This window comes from Adiantum capillus-veneris, chromosome 11, assembly GCF_014529385.1.
Source record: "Adiantum capillus-veneris isolate H3 chromosome 11, ASM1452938v2, whole genome shotgun sequence".
In the NCBI taxonomy this organism is placed as follows: Eukaryota; Viridiplantae; Streptophyta; class Polypodiopsida; order Polypodiales; family Pteridaceae; genus Adiantum; species Adiantum capillus-veneris.
Genome location: NC_140941.1, coordinates 6,065,189 through 6,082,562, shown reverse-complemented (window position 1 = coordinate 6,082,562; position 17,374 = coordinate 6,065,189). Strand labels below are relative to the sequence as shown.

The window sequence follows — 17,374 nt, the reverse complement described above, 5'->3', positions numbered from 1 at the left end:
TGTCTCAAAGATGGTTCCATGGTTTAGAGACTAAATGGTTGATATTACCAACTTTAATGGTGCAATCTGCAACCAACTACCAAAGAAGATTAAGTTGCAACCCTTTTGCTCGATTCAATTACCCTCTTTAGTAGCCCTTTGTCGTATATGGAGCACTATGGGACACAACTTGCTTTTTTTAATGCTTATTAGGTCCCAAGCTCAGCTATTATTGGTGCCTATCAATTGGTTCTACTAATTTTCTCGTGTCACGAGAACAAAACCCAAAGCGACAGCAATCACAGCCAACGAACCAAGTAACCAGCTAATTATGTACGACAAAGACCCACCAAGCAAGACTAGTTTCTGAGAAGCGGATTCCTTGCAAAGTGTGAACGAAAAATGGCCCCGCCCATTAAAGCAGAGCAAATGAAAGAACTGTATGTTCAAATGGAAAAAGAGAAATTGGAAAGGGATACCAAGGAGGAGGAAGCCAAAAATGCAGAAGAAAGACCTGAATCACACAGCTCTACACAGAGCTCCCATTCTCAGTCAAGTGGGTGCTCCTATGGTGATGATGAACAACGACCTACTCAAGGAGAAGAGTCTCAACCGAAGGACTTCCCAAGCTCAGGATGAACCTAGAGATCAAGACAATTGCCCGAACATTCAAACACACTGAAAACCGGATAGCTATTGTAGAAGTACAACTGGAAAGCACAGAGGAAGAGTTGATCGCACAAAGACTCATTGTGGAAAAGATCAAGGCCAACCCTAGATTGACTCGGCTCATAGACACAGGCGCTACATTGTTGGATGCAAATGATAGGATCAGAGAATTGGAGAGAGCTGTTTGCATACTAGAACACACGCGTCAGGATGCCATAGTAGCCGCACTAGCTCATGAAGGTGATCTCCAAAAAGAGAATGAAGCTCTTAAAAAAAGAAAATGACGACTTGCGAGCCTTGGTGGCTGCACTACAAGCAAAGCTAGACTGTAAGCAACCGGATTTTACTCAAACTGATGATCATGGAGATGATGATCATGGTGACCAAGAGGAAAAGCAAAAAAAAATTGACAGACAACAAGAACAACCACAACAAGAAAATGACGACTTGCGAGCCTTGGTGGCTGCACTATAAGCAAAGCTAGATTGTAAGCAACCGGAGTTTACTCAAACTGATGATCATGGTGACCAAGTGGACAAGCAAAAAGAATTTGACAGACAACAAGAACAACCACAACAAGAACAACCACAACAAGAAACAACAAAGTCATCATCTGAAGTAACCCACACAACACCACAAGGTAGTCAAAGCACAGGAAATCAGCAAGCCGCCATAGACACGACCCAAAACACTGTCTCTCTGACACTGTAAGCTGTGGGTAAACCTGTCCTGCACTTGTACTGTCTTAGACTGTCCTGTCACTGTAATCGAGCTTGACGCAAGTTTCGTCCTCGTGCGTCGTTGTGAAGCGTCTGTGATCGTTTTTCTAATTTTGGTGTCGACTTCTTCGACCAAATTTACCATTTTACTATTGATATTGTGACTGTCAATCTTGAGTCTCATGTCGCGTCTCGCGTCACTCTGTTTTGAGGATTCTTTTATTATTAACATCTCCTTTTTCCTGTTTTTTGGGTGACGTCCCTCACATCTTTGGACAATTGTTGATCATCCTTCTTGCCTTTACCATTGGTAGAATACAGTTTTGATATTTCTCTCGTGCTCAATTGTAGCCTTCACCAGATATGGTTTGTAGATTTTGCGATCTTATCTTATACATCTTGTCACAACCAGATATGACTATGCCTATTCTTGTCAACGATTAAAGGTTTAGTGTATGATCTCAGCAAGCAACCAAATGAACAGATTCTACATGGATTCTTCGCACATTTGATATTGATACCCTCATACTTCATAAACACATTTGAAGAGGCATTTTATCCAGGGTTTTTCACAATGGATACAACCATTTTTGACCTAGAAGTCAACGATCTCCTGGCAAGATTTGTGAGTTACCACGCCATGGAGCTCCACCAGACAAACACCATCCATCCTTTTCCCAAGGAAGATGCACAGCTAGCAAAGGAATATCAAGAAGCGTGCGCTAAGATGGCAAGTAAATCTCTACATGCAATGTCAATCGTACATTCATTGACCACCTCGATTGTGACTCATGTTGAGGACAACTTGAAATAGGAGGGGGGAAGTGTTGGAAGATTCCAACAACAACGAAAACCAACTATGTAAAGGAGGTGCCGGGAAGAATTTTTGTCCTTGTAATGAAAGTATTGTACTTGTAATGAAAGTATTGTACTTATTTTCTCCAAAATCATTATCCATGTTATTATCTTGTAATTTTGAAGGAGTCAAGGTTATAAACCCGAGTTGTAATTCCTACTATTATTAAAGCAAATTCAACTTTTGTACATGAAACCCGGAGCTAGGGTATGAAAGGCAACGTTGTAAAGTTTTGAGGGGATTATTATTAATAAAATGAAGGGATAGGTTTTCTTATGTACGTCGTGTGCTTCTACTGTGATCTTATCTCTTTGCAATGCACCGCACCGCACGGCACGATTGAAATTTCAAGGACACCACTGTGTCAGTCTCATTGAGCTCTACGCACTGACAGCTACATTGTAGGCGCTTCCCGAGATTCGAGCATCGACTTCCTCAACTTTCCAAGTGACTTAGCCCTCCATCCGAGTGCTGTATTGAGATTCCGTCAATTTTTTGAGGTTTCCAACGCTTAGGAGTACCTAATAGGTATATCTAATGCTTGATTTGGTGACATGCAATTAGATTGTTGAAAAAAATCACATTTTTATTTCGTTAACAGATTGTAAGTATGGAGATTTTGATGTGTTCCTAATAATGTAAGGATGTTTTCTATTAAGTATGGAGTCGTTTGGCTAGTGGATTTGCATGTGGATCTATGAAGGGATGTGAGGGGAGCGCCCAGGTTTTCTGGAGATAGAATGCACATTGATCGTCGAAGCGGAATGTATTGTGTTCAGACGACAAATTGACCTCCTCTTGACGTGCCTCCATGCCCTAGTCGAGTCACTTGCTTCCCAAGATTAACATTCTAGTGTTGCTTCCGTCTCTTTGCGAGATGCGACAGGTGTTGAGCATTTGGTCCCGAGACAAAAACCAGTGCTCAAAGAGTGCATTGGGATACTGATGGGACACCTCTTCACCCTGCACGGTTACCAATGATGAAGGTGAGATTGCCTCCCCGCACAATGCATTGCTGAAGCAAGAATGGTACATGTCTCCACAAGAGGTAGCTAGATGCATCTCGAGTAACTCGATTGCATTCGTTAGTTGGGGGTGTGATCACATGTGATGTGCTTTTGTTGCTTGGCATGGATGCAAGACATCAAGAAGTGGTGGAAGATCCAATTCGCTCCATGATGCATCACTACACCCCACAAGTGAAGCCTTCTATAAAGCTGGAGGTACGTGTTACATACACTACACCGCTCATTTACCCCTCATCATGAAAATGCGTTATCTGAGAGGGCAAATTACATTCTGACCCTTACATGGCTTGAGCCTATCCACTCATCTGCAGCCCTCATCATGCTTACGCTTGCTGTGAAATAGAGTGTAAAGCTACTTTGAAAGAAGCCTGTATTTACGCACACGCCACCCTTTCCTATTTGCGAGTCTGAGCATTATAGCATTCTTACATGTTTAGCTTTCAATTACATTCATTTTTGTTTTCCACAAGAATCCAACCCTGACAACATTCTACTTCCCTTTTGCTGCAGACCACTATGGGTTCTAAATTGCCACTCAACTCAATCTTCAAGCACATCCGGTCACTGATTAACTGAACTAAGGCCATATTTCATTTTGTTCCAGACAAAGGTTCTCTCTCTCCCTCTCTCTCTCTCTCTCTCTCTGCACGCATACTCTTTGTCAAACACACATTTTGTCCCCCCCCCCCCCCCCAACCAAAAACACACACATACACATACACACACACACACACACAAACACTTACCCTTGCATGAATGCCACTGAGGCTTCAACACCTGGAGCGGGAATGTTAACGCAAAAACAAAAGAAGGTGAAACTGGTAGGGCAAGCATTTGCAAACCGTCAGAACTCAGCAGCTAGCAAAAATGCAGTTTCAACTGTGGTGGAAACATGTTTCGTCTATCCAGTAAAGGCTGGCTTGCTTATGTGTATCAGAAACAGATCAGAAACACCCTCCATGTGCTGAAGGTCAATAGTCACAGTAGACAGATTGTAATTTGCTCTGATCTTTTTGACAACATTACCAATACAGAACTTGGATACAGCTCAAGTATTGTTATTTGTAACACAGAAAGAGAGCTATCATACATGAATACCTTCATTTCAAAATCCTGGCACGGGCATTCGGGCTAATAGGGTAGAAATCAGAGGGCACTTCTGTGCTTCTTGACCCCATATCATTGCGTGGTGACATGAAATGCAACTGTACACTGTATGCACCAAGAATGCGAACAAAAAGCCACAAAACTGCATCCGCTCTCACACGATTACATATATCCCAGATTGTGACTCCATGGAAAAACAGAAAATCTCGTTGGGTCTTGGAGAATGCAATTGACAGCACTCTGGAAGCATGATGAGCCTTATGATCCATACTGTCAAAGCAAGCTTAGGAAAGCTGGGTTACCCACCTCCAGAAATGCTTTTTTACCCCCACAGCTGCCCCGTTGCAAAAGATGCCTGGTCCCTGATGTAAATGCACCCCCGAATCCATGGTGCCATGACCAATCATCTCATCCTCTATGGTGTAGAATCCCGTCTCAGGTAAGTCCTCAATGATGGCATCCACTGAGTGAATTACATATGATGTGAGAAGCCCCGGATATGACAAAGACTCTCTCTCCTCCTGCTTACGCCTGTAAGACCCCAGAAGTATTCTGACTCTGTTTCTAGCACCCAATTGAGAGCCCAGCTCTTCAAAGATCCCTCTAAAGCAAGCATCTTCCACATTCTCGCCAGGTCGCATTTTCTCCGACAGCGGCCGATTCCGGTGCCGAATGCTGCCATCCGCCATTTCTTGATGAGCCTCAACAAGCATTAGACCAGCTTTGTTTCTAATCTTAACGCTGGCAACATGGACAGTCCGCCTGGGCGGGCGAGCATCCTCCAGAAGAATCTCACCTTCCTTCAGCTCTATCCACAAGTTTGAAACCCGCTTTGTACCAGGAGCTGTTCCCCACTGTGAAATCCCTGAAGGCATCCTGTCACTGAGCCACAATGCCAGAGCATCTGGTGACCCCAGGTCATCGGGGGACACAAGCTGCTCTCTTTGACTGTCTCTACCCTGACGCTTCTGAAGACAGTCAAGAGAAGTACCTGTAGGGATGTGAGGAGCTTGAGTGAGGTTACTGTGTAGCATGTCAAAGTACGGTAAGGTTCGAAGAGCGTTTATAGAGGGAATAGCAGAAACCAAATCATTGATGGCAACCTCAGCCAGTGCCCTAGGCGTAATAGACTCTCCTTCCAGCTCCTCATAAACTGCAGGAAAGGATCCTGGACACTTGAAAGGGTGCATGATGTAATTCTGTAGAGGATCCAACCTCTCCTCAGCTTCATATGTAAGCAGGAAAGACTCAAATCCACCTGGCTGTGACTCACCATTGACCTGGACCTGCTGCATCTCCTCTTCCTTATTTGCACTAGCATGAAAGAGCTGAGACAGCCATCCTCTAAGGCATGAGCTCAAATTGATGGGAAACACAGGGGGTACTCTCTCTTCAGAATGGCAAGATTTCTTAGAGTCCTTCAGATTGTGGACGCAGGTGATGTGTCGCAGCTCACAATCATGCAAGCTTCTGAGGTGGCCTTTTGCTTCCTTGTGGAGATCACAGCTCAATCTACCAGAGCAATTCCAATGACTGCTCAACTCGCCAGAGAATGATGACCGGCCACTGCCCAAGCCAGAGTTAGGTAAACTGGCATCTGCAGCTGGTAGATTTTGGCTAAAAGAATCAAGGTGTGCTGCGTGAATAGCGCTTGTGCTCATCTCCGCCAAGCCAGAATTATTTCAGATGCTCATGCAGATCTCAATCACTTCCTGCTGTCTCAGGTATCCCCGCAAATCTCACTAAACCTGCTTAAAAGACTCTGACAGAATCCCCTTTCTTGGTGAAAGTGCATCTGCAAGAAAGAACAAAGATTCTCATGGCCTCAACATGGGCTACCTAGCATTCAAAAGAGCGTAATATACAGCAGCATTTCATAATCATCGTCGCAAAAACCACAAATTCTGGGCCTTGCGATATCCTACATTAGATGAAAGTCGAAACCAAATTCTAATGTTCCTGAAGCCTATGTTCTAAGCAGCAAAGCGGGCGAATAGAGCGGTGAAATATGACAAACAAACAGCCGTGCCACTTAAGCCAACAAGAGCACGCCCCCCCCCAACACACACACACACACAGAACAGAGAGAGCACCCACCTCGAGGCTAGGTATCGCAGGTCCCAAACGCTGAGGGAAATACTGTCCACAGGAGAGCGAGCAGGGCACGCGCACAACCAAACAAAGATTGTGTTTGAGAATTTCTTTGATAATGCCGGATCGATATGCTATCTACATTCACACAAAAACATCCACTGCCTATTACCCTAAAGCTAGAGCCGCCCATTAGCCTCCAGCCACGTTACACCTTTCAGCTTTTGCCACGTGTACTTGCGTTATCTCCTTTGGACCTCATCTTTATGATTGATTGTCTCCCCTTTGAAATTGATGGCCTTGGCCTTGGCCTTTAGCTAATGGATAAGTTTTGAACCAAAAGGTGACAGTGGAGACATCTTTCCACCAACTATCCTTTCTAAACACGGTGAACTAGTAGTCTTGCTTGGTAGGCTTGTCATCTATATCTATATGTATATTGTATATGTATTTTATAACAACAGAGGGAGTGCCCTTTACACGTGTCAAAAACTGCGAGATGAAGGCTATAGTCCAAAACAAGCTCCTCTGTGTACGAGAGAGAGAGAGAGAGAGAGAGAGGGCCGTCGAAGGCGCCCGGCCGTACTAGTGGTAGTTAATGTTGAAATGTTGAAACAGGATACAATGGGTAGATAGCTTGATAAGTTTTTCTATACAAAAAAGATAAACCACATCTGAAGGAGTACGAACGGAAGTGCGACGCGAGAGAGAGTGCGAGAAGAAGAGCACGACGATATGGTGAACTCGCTCTACTGTAATGTGTAGAGCATAGTGAGTTCTTATTAGGTTTTAACAAAAGAATATGTGTACATACCTGGCGGCCCGCCCACTTACCTGGGCGACCACATTGGGCTTTATGCCCCAACAACCTCCCACTTAAAGTCCAATGTGGTACTTTAAGTGTGAGAGAAGCTACTATACAAGCTAATATACAAGAGATGTAGAGAAGTGATGTACTACCCTACACCTAACTGCTTGCGAAAATGCGCAAAGCTCTCTGAGGGAAGTCCTTTTGTAAGTAGATCAACAGGATTTTCTGTGGTGTGAACTTTGACAAGCTGAAGTTGCTTATCCTCGAGCATTTCCCTGATGAAATGATACTTCACATCCACATGCTTTGTCTTTGAGTGATAAACTGGATTGCGAGCCAATTGTATATCACTTTGACTATCACAATATAACACAGGCATCTCTTCTTTGATTCCCAAATCTGTTACTAGTCGATTAAGCCAAATTGATTCTTTGCATGCCTCTGATGCTGCAACATATTCAGCCTCTGTAGTAGACTGAGTAACACAATCTTGTAATCTAGAACGCCATGATACTGCTCCACCAACCAATGTAAAGACATACCGTGACGTAGACCTTCGGTTGTCTAAGTCACCTGCATAATCTGAGTCTGTAAAACCCTTTACACTTAGCTCCTGACTCCCATAGCATATACGCATACTCTTTGTAGCTTTCAAGTATCTCAATATTCCTTTCACTGCCTCCCAATGTTTCTTGTCTGGGTTTGACATGTATCGACTTACTACTCCCACTGCAAATGCAATGTCTGGGCGAGTAGCAATCATTGCATACATCAAACTACCCACTGCAGACGCATATGGAATCTTATCCATTTCAGCCTGTTCTTCCTCAGACACAGGACAATCTTGTTTGCTAAGTTTCACATATGGTGGCAATGGAACACTCAGTGCCTTTCCCTTCTCCATATTGAAACGTTGCAAAACCTTGTCAATATACTCTGTTTGAGATAACCAAATCAACTTCTTTGATCTGTCTCTCTCAATGCGCATACCAAGTATATGACTTGCCTCACCCATGTCTTTCATGTCAAACGATTTTGCCATCTTTGACTTCAAAGCTGAAAATTCTTCCAAGTGCTTGCCAGAAATCAACATGTCATCCACATACAAAATAAGGATCAGCCAACTACCATCCTTAGCCTTCTTTGTATATAGACAGTGATCGAACTCACTACGTTTGTAGCCTTGAGAAAGCATAAACTTGTGGAATTTATGGTACCATGCCCTCGGTGATTGTTTTAAGCCATAAAGACTCTTTAACAACTGGCATACCCAATCTTCCTTGCCTTTCTCAACAAACCCTTCTGGCTGCTGCATGTAAATTTCCACATCTAAATCACCATGCAAGAATGCTGTCTTGACATCCATTTGGTGCAACACCAAATCTAATATGGCAACCAATGCAAGAAAGCATCTCAATGTAGTCATCTTGACCACCGGAGAGAAGACTTCATCAAAGTCAATGCCTTGTTCTTGCTTAAAGCCCTTGGCAACAAGCCTTGCTTTGTACTTTGGCTGACTATCATGAGCGGTGATCTTATACCTGTAAACCCATTTACAAGGTAGAGCCTTTTTGCCCTGTGGTAATTTAACTAGCTTCCATGTCTTGTTTTTATGCAGAGCTGTCATCTCTGACTGCATGGCCAATTGCCAATTCCCGGAGTCCTTCATTTGCACTGCTTCCTTGTAACATGAAGGCTCATTGCAATCGGTCAACATGACATAGTTCATAGATGGAACAAACCTATCAGGAGGTCGCGTGACACGTCCAGATCTACGCACAATAGGTGGCTCAGGCTCAGCCACAACCTGTGGTTCCACTCTATCCTGTCCTTGCTCCTCTTGAGCCCCGATATTTTGTTTTGCACGTGCAGGTCCGTCTTCTTGGAAGACAACTCTTCTAATCTCCTCAACCCTCTCTCGTTTAGAATGATATTTGGATCCATTAAAGTGAACATCATTGCTGCGGACAACCTTTCTGGATTCGGGATCCCAAAGTCTGTACCCCATCTCACCAGAATTACCATAGCCTAGAAAGATGCACTTTCTACTATTTGGCTCAAGTTTGTTCCTAAATTCCTTTGCAACGTGAGTATATGCCTCACAACCAAAGACTCTGAGATGCTTGTATGAGGGCACCTTGCCTGACCATACCATCTCTGGCACTGAATCCTTCTGCAAAACCTTGCTAGGAGATCTATTTACAAGATGAACAGCTGTTGATACAGCTTCAACCCAAAACCCATTTGGCAGCTGTGCATTAGACAACATACTTCTGACCTTCTCTTGTATGGTCCTATTCATCCTCTCAGCAACACCATTTTGAGGAGGATTGTAAGGAGCAGTAAGTTCACGTTTTATACCTTTTGACTCACAAAAGTCCTGAAAGGCCTTTGAAACATACTCTCCACCATTGTCAGTGCGTAAGCATTTAAGCTTCTTGCCACTCTGATTCTCCACAAGTGTCACAAACGTTTTGAAAACACTAAACGCTTCATCCTTGTGCTTGAGAAAGTAAACCCATACTTTCCTCGAGTAATCATCTATAAATGTCATAAAGTAAGGAGCTCCCCCTAGAGATAGGTTAGGCATAGGTCCACACAAATCACTATGAACAAGTGCCAACTGTGTATCTCTTCTACTGCTTCTATGCTTATGTGGCTGCTGTGTTTGCTTACCATACAGACAATGTTCAGAGAATTCAAAATCATTAAATGAAAAGCCAGGCAAATAATTAGAACGAGACAAGATTTCCATTCCCTTCTTGGACATATGTCCTAACCGGCTATGCCACAAAGAAACGTTCGGCTGCTCGGTTACATTGATTACATTTTTAGAGACATTTGATACATAAATCATGTAAAGTCCTCCAGACTTTACTCCATGTGCTACTGTCATATAACCCTTGGATATCTTCCACATGTTCTGTCCAAAAGTGGTGACGTAGCCAGCATCATCAAGTAAACCTGTGCTGATCAAGCTCTTTGTAATTGCGGGAACATGTCTCACATTCTTCAGCGTGAAAGAAGAACCATTCTGAAACTTCAATTGAACATCTCCAACACCTAAGATCTCACATGTCTGCCCATTGCCTAGCCGAACATGATCTTTAGTGGGCACATAAGAGGTAAACCACTCCTTGTTTGGAGACACATGAAGTGATGCCCCTGAGTCTATAATCGAGCCACTCAGTGCATTTCCATCAGATGCTGTAAGAAGAGCTGAGTCCATTGTATTCTTCAAGAAGTAGATGTCTCCTGACACTAGACTGTCATCCACTGCAACAGTGTTTGTCACATTTATTTCTTGAATCTTCACTGAGGACTTGTTCTTCTCACCATGGTCTTCAGCTTTCTCTTTGCCTTTTTCTACTTTCCATTCTCTGCAGTTTCTTTTCATGTGACCCTTCTTGCCACAATGGTAGCATTCTATGTCACTCTTGCCTTTATCACTACAGGACTTGCTACGAGACTGATTCCTCTTTCCACCTTTGTACTTTTCTTTGGTCCTTCCCCTGACAACTAAGGCTGTTCCTTTGCCTTTGTCCATTGTCTTTCTATTGGTTTCTTCAGTAAGCAGACTTCCTTCTACACCTGCTATGTTCAAACCATCTGGAGGTGCAGAATTACTCAAAGCTGTGCGAAAAGTGTCCCAACTTTCCGGCAATGTGATCAACAGGAACATAGCTCTAACAGGTTCATCAAACTTGACACCTTGAGCTGACAACTGACTATAGATTGTGTTGAATTCATTCAGATGATTGGACATAGGTGTCCCTTCTTTCATCTTCAAGTCAACAAGCTTCTTAAGCCAGTATACCTGTGAAGCTGCACTCTGCTTCTCATAAAGATCACTCAGCTTTAACCATGCTTGATAAGCCGACATCTCGTCTGCTACATTGAAGTAAACGCTTTCTGCCAAAGTCAGCATAATGGTAGAAAGTGCCAATTCATCCATTTCACTCCATTCATCTTCGTCCATATCTTCTGGTTTTATCCCCTTGAGCTTTATAGGTTTTATCTGCTTCTTTTGTACCAACACGTGCCAAATCTGCTTCTTCCACAATGGGAAATTGGTTCCATCCAGCTTCTTGATATTGTAAAGAGCAGTGTCCTGTGATCCAGCCATAGCTATGCTTTACAATAGTTTACTTTCCTGGGAAAAATTCGGTAGAGTTTCCCCTGTAAACTGACCTCTGAACCAATATCAACCTGTCAAATGAACCAAGAAAGCTTCAGATTCTGCAGAAATTTTGGCAGAGTCTCCTTTGTAAAATGGCTCTGGTGTACTAAAAACAAACCAAAAAACAGCTCAAAAAAACCACTATCTCTCTAACACTGTAAGCTGTGGGTAAACCTGTCCTGCACCTGTACTGTCTCTGACTATCCTGTCATTGTCCTGTAAGCATAGACTGCGACAATGCCTCAATGGCAGTAAAGCAAAGATGCAATCCCAACTGTCTAACTCACAGTCAATACATCCTAGCTGCCTATCTAAGGGTGCTCGAGGGATCGCTCCAAGACCTGTATCACCGAAAGGATCTCAACATTCGAGAATCCCCCAGCTCAATAAAACCTCACTCGACCCTCAACAAAGGCTGCAGTAAATCTGACAGTACATAGGCTTCCCACAAAGTCATACATCCACAAATTTCCCACTGTATGCTGTAACCGCTGTGCCGGTTGTTTGCTGCGTGACTCACAGCCAGCAAACCCTCAACAGACATACATCATCTCTGACAATACATCCCATGTGGAAGTACCTGCAATGTCAGGATGAAATCTAGAATATCAAGCAGCAAACACAAGCTACCTGATGAACTAGTGGATGTCGCTTATAGTCTGTGTGTAGATGCGCCCGTGTCGTATGTGACACGCCTCCAAGAACTGTGAGCCATCCTTCGATGTGTAGACAGCCACAAATCAACACTCTGGGAGTGTCGATATCCTCAGCACCTGCAGTCGTAGGCCGAAAATCCCAAATTTGCAGAGTCGGATCTGCACCCGTCGAGACCACGTAGTCGAAAATGGCCTGCGCAGACCTTTGTCGAAGCCGAACGGTGGCCGAGATGACCTCAGATGTCCCACAGGATTTGGGGCCGTGTCTTCGCCTATCGAATTTCACTCCAATCTGAGTTGGTGACTCTAGCCTCCTGCAGTGCTGCCCTGAGCCTCGATCTGAGCTCTGATACCAGTTGAAGGAGTACGAGTGGAAGTGCGACGCGAGAGAGAGTGCGAGAAGAAGAGCACGACGATATGGTGAACTCGCTCTACTGTAATGTGTAGAGCATAGTGAGTTCTTATTAGGTTTTAACAAAAGAATATGTGTACATACCTGGCGGCCCGCCCACTTACCTGGGTGACCACATTGGGCTTTATACCCCAACAACATCAAACATAAAATATTTGTGAAACACATTTGTGGAATCAAAACCTCCTTTTTTTGGGTAAAGGATTCATGTAGTCTCTCCTTAACAAGTTGGTACAACAAAATCTCGACTTTGAGGAGCTACAAAAGAAAAATCAAAACATTAGTTGAACTTTTCGTATTAAGATTTTTTTAAAAAAATATCAAAAAAGTAGATAGTGCACAATTTATGTGAGTGTCATGCGAAAGTATGGTGGAGAGTTGGCATGGTGTCTCTCCAAAAGTTATAAGAAACGGAAGCCGTAGCCTACCTTGTCGTCCATTTCCTACTAAACAGGCATGGTAGTCAAGAGCAAGATAACAAACCTGAATTTCTCTCTACTAATTTGGCATTCAAGTCCTTGCCATGGCCATGTGAATTTATCTCTTGTGGTTGAGGCCCTTTGGATTAAATCTTAGATTTTCTATCATCTTGATCCCTCTTAATTAGGTCTTTGCATTCATCATTGTTTCCATTGTCATCATATTTGTTGTATATATCCTCACGCCAAGTGTCGCGTTCACTTCTTCTATCATGTCTGCCATCACCACTACTTATGTGTTATTTCTCTTCTTTCAACTTAGCCGCATGCTCAAGCTCCTTTTGTCAATCTTTGATTCTCCCTAAGAGACAGAAAGCAGAGGGAATGCTGAATCACATTCCCGTCGGAGACAATACAAAAAGAATGCGCATGAGGCTCGCGGACGTGCGATTAGCTCGAGGGCACTAACCTTGCTCTCTTACACAATATAAACTAGTAATGGAGTGTGAGTTAATGGAGACCCAAGCTTGCAAGACGCAAAGTGAAGTGCACGACTATCAAAGCTATGGTAGCTCAAGCAATGGCACCGATAGGTGATGGGCAACTGCAAAGTGTAGAGCTTTTGAGGACACTAGGGGAAGAGGTGTAGGGCTACCAAAGAGGGATTGCTTGTGGCTCATTGACTGACAGAGAGGGATTTCATAGAGAGCACGATACAAAGAACACTGGGAAATGGTAGAGGTGTTTGTTGAGAATGGTAAAGTTGTTCAAAGCTCTTGGAAGCTTAGGCTGTTCTTTTTTTTGTTTATAAATTGTTTTGAGATGCTACCTTTCAGTGCTATGTAATTTTCAGCGTTGTTTATTTTTCGCATTGTGATGCTAATTTTTAGTGGTGTGTAATTCTTGAGGCCATGATGTTGCTTTTTAGTGCTGGTTATTTGAGGCCATGGGGATCTATGAATCTATAGATCACTGTTTACTTCATGTCGTACAAGTGTTGGGGTTCTAGCTGTGTAGTCAAATGATTCTCCATCTTTTCATACCAAGCATGAGAAGATTGCTTCAAACCGTACAATGCTTTATTAGATCTGCACATTTTCTTCTCCAGTCCCTTCTTGACAAAACCACGAGGAGCATTACATACACGTTCTCATACAAGTCATCATTCAAGATAGCGGTTTTAATGTCTGACTGATGTACATCCCGTCCAAAATAAGTTGCCAATGCACAAATGAAATGAATAGTAGTCATACAATAAGTGGAAGCAAAATTTTCTTTACAATCAATGCCCTTTTGTTGAGCATAACCTTTTGCAACAAGCCTTGTCTTGTAAAAATCATTACAACCATCCGACTTGCGTTTCAGCTTATAAATCCACTCTGTACCAATGGACTTCTTGCCTAAGAGGCAAGTCACATAAAGACCCAGTATTGTTCTTCACAAGTGCATCATAATCATCTTGCATAGCAACCATCCAATTCACACAATTTTATGCTTCATTAAATGTAAGAGGTTCAACTTTGTCACACATACTTGACATAGCCAAAGCATAACAATTTGATGCACAAAAAGCATGATTAGAATCCGAGTGAGTACATCAAGACAAAGGTGCATCCAATTTATTGTAATGCAAAGTATGCACTTTGGTGGGACACTTGTTAAATATGTAGGCATCACTCATGACAGCCTCTAGCCAAAAAGCATGTGGCAAATCTTGGCTTTTGAGCATACATCATATCATCTTCATAAGTGACTTATTTTCTTTAGCAGCAATGCCATTTTGTTGAGGTGTATAAAGCATTGTACATTGGTGTTTTATCCCACAAACAACAAAAAATGCATCAAATTCTTTTGACATATACTTTCCTCCTTGCTTAGAACACGGAGGGTTCCCATACTACAATTGAATACTTTTTCAGTCAATAGTCAAAACTGTTTGAAGCACATAAACACTTCAGACAGCCTTAAGCGGATATACCCATGTATGCCAATTAAAGTCACAAAGTACAAACTGTTACTAAAAGAAGGAGTGTGCTAGAGACTAGAGGCTAGAGTCACATGCTTTCACAAAATACAGCCTTTACAAACATGCTTAGATAGTTCCTCCAAAAGGGGCAATGAGGCAACCATATTATATTTTTGTAAACGTATCAAGCTGACAAAATTTAGATGTCCAAAACATGCAGGCCATAATTTAGCATCTAAAATAGCTCTAGAATTTGTAACTGCATTTGCAAAGTTTTCCACACACTTGTCATAAGAATTGAGCTTGTACAGCCCACAAGACAAGATATGCTAATGCAAAAACATACCACAAATTCATCTTGATTTTAGACACACAAGAAATACATTAGGAAGTGTGAAGGAATTACCATTAAAAGCATTCAGTTTAATCTATTCCAACTCCCTAAACTGGCTAAGAGCCATTGTTGGCACAAGTGACAGTATTCCCATTAGGGCCATCATCAAGACAAATGAACATGTCATGATGAGATGTGTAAGGACACGGGTCCTACGGGCAAGGCCATTGGCACGAACGGACAATGCCGTGTGCTAGTCTCCACCCTTTGATGCCAGCGAAAGGACGAGAGTAATGTCGTGTGCTAGTCTCCACCCAACCATGCTATCTTATAGCTTCCCCCTAGCATACACATTGTCCGGCCATGTTACCATATACATGTGGTAGTGATGTGTGTGAACACACTAGGACCGCCGGGGCATTTTTTCCCTCTTTAGGAGGTTTTTTCCCCCGTGCATTGTATATACGCCCATCACTCTAGGGCTATCTATCTTTCTATTGCACACTAAGTAACACACTCTCTATTGTGTGCCTTGAGCTTCCTTCGTCTTCTCCAAGCTGTGTGCGTTTCTCTGCAACCCTAATTCCAAAAATTGGTATCAGAGCAGGTTACGTCCTCCCGGGCTTAGTCGCCAGCTGCTCCAGCACACGCCTGCTTACTTTCTCCGATTACAGTGAGGTTTGCAAGCGTTCGCAGGTTTCGGGATCATTTCGGCCTGTGCGTTTTTTTGTTGCTCAGATTTCTGATTCGGGATCATTTCGGCCTCCATTTCCACTACAGGTAGTACTGCGCAGGCTATTTCTAGCCCTAAAACCTACATTACTAGCCCTAAAACCTAAATACGGAGTCTTCTCTCATGCTCCATGGCCACCATCCTCGCCATCATTCTCCAAGGTATTGATGTGTTGCTAGTAGGATCATACCTTCTTGCTGGGTTGATTGTTTTTGACAAGGGGTTATGCCATCCTTGGCTTGCTTCTCTATATCCTTGTTATGTATGATCAGATGCCGTTGTATTGTTAAGCTGATGTCTTGTGTATATATATGCTACATAAGGTCCCTAAGCTTCGTTTCTATGTGTTTTGCCATATGTTTTGATGCCATCATAATGCCAGAAGTCTCACTTGCCTATGTGCACTATGTGTGAGGTCCCTAAACCTCTTAATTTAGGGTGGTGCCCCCTTTGTTTTGTTCTTTGCTTGTTTGCATGAGTCGTGGTTTGTGGAGTGTGCACGAGTACAGAGGCCACCCGATTGCACTGCTCTTTTTCCCGCTATCATTTTGGTGCCCCCACTGAGGAGGGCTACACAGACCTTCAGTCCACAAGCAATGAAGATGTGCAATCTACAACATGGACGAATGGCGTGAGGAGTTTGCAAATTGGAGAACAGAAGAGGAGGAGGCTTTAGAGGCCTTAAAAGCTTTCATCGAGGTCTTGTTACCAGGTTGCAGTGTCATTGAAATTCAAGAAGTAAGTTCTTCTACATGCCTTGTTCGTGATCGTCGCCAACGAAGGAGAGTAAGAAGAAGAGCTTGATATACCTCTCCTCTCAACCTATGAGTGCTCCAGAAACCTCCAACGCACACAAGCTTGAAATATTCTACATCAACATACACGAAGGTACTGTGACACACATTAAGGGAAGAGAAAGCATCACCAGACCTCTCTTTCCTGAGGAGCCGACTAAGAGGAGGAAGATCACCTCTACACCTAAGTGGCCCAAGGCCGCAGCGCGTGCTCAAGCGTAAGGTAACATTTGGCTTAATCTCATTAATAAGGGATTACATGACCACTACAGACAAGAAAAAGGCTAGTGAGCAACCAACTTCAACCTCCAACTTGCAACCACGACTCTCACCCCTAAATCCTCCTGAAGCAAAGAGGCGAAGGCTTGCCTACAAGATTGCCGCCCGTCTGCGAGTGCTCCCAGTGCACTTTGTGAATCCAGACACCACCAATCCCAAGCCAACCTCCTGTCCGCGTGAAGATCACTTTGGATATTGTCCAAAGTGCTTTGGAGACCGGGTGAAAAGCCTCCCTGCCCTACCTTTGCTGCTAATTTTCAAGAAGTTATCTCAATCTAAGGAAACTATCTTAGTTGATGATGTGCTGCACATTAATGGTGTCACTTTCATTCGTCATGCTG

General features: G+C 43.2%; 1 protein-coding gene across 1 annotated transcript; it reads right to left on the bottom strand.

The window, feature by feature from the left end:
* Positions 1-4,241: 4,241 nt before the first annotated feature.
* Positions 4,242-6,592, bottom strand: LOC147446839 (uncharacterized). Its single transcript, XM_086522794.1, has 3 exons — positions 6,456-6,592; positions 4,665-6,153; positions 4,242-4,598 (listed from the first exon to the last, which is right to left on the bottom strand). The coding sequence occupies exons 2-3, from the start codon at positions 6,017-6,019 to the stop codon at positions 4,352-4,354; spliced, it is 1,602 nt and encodes a 533-aa protein (XP_086378920.1). The 5' UTR covers positions 6,020-6,153; positions 6,456-6,592; the 3' UTR covers positions 4,242-4,351.
* Between the last annotated feature and the right edge of the window lie 10,782 nt (positions 6,593-17,374).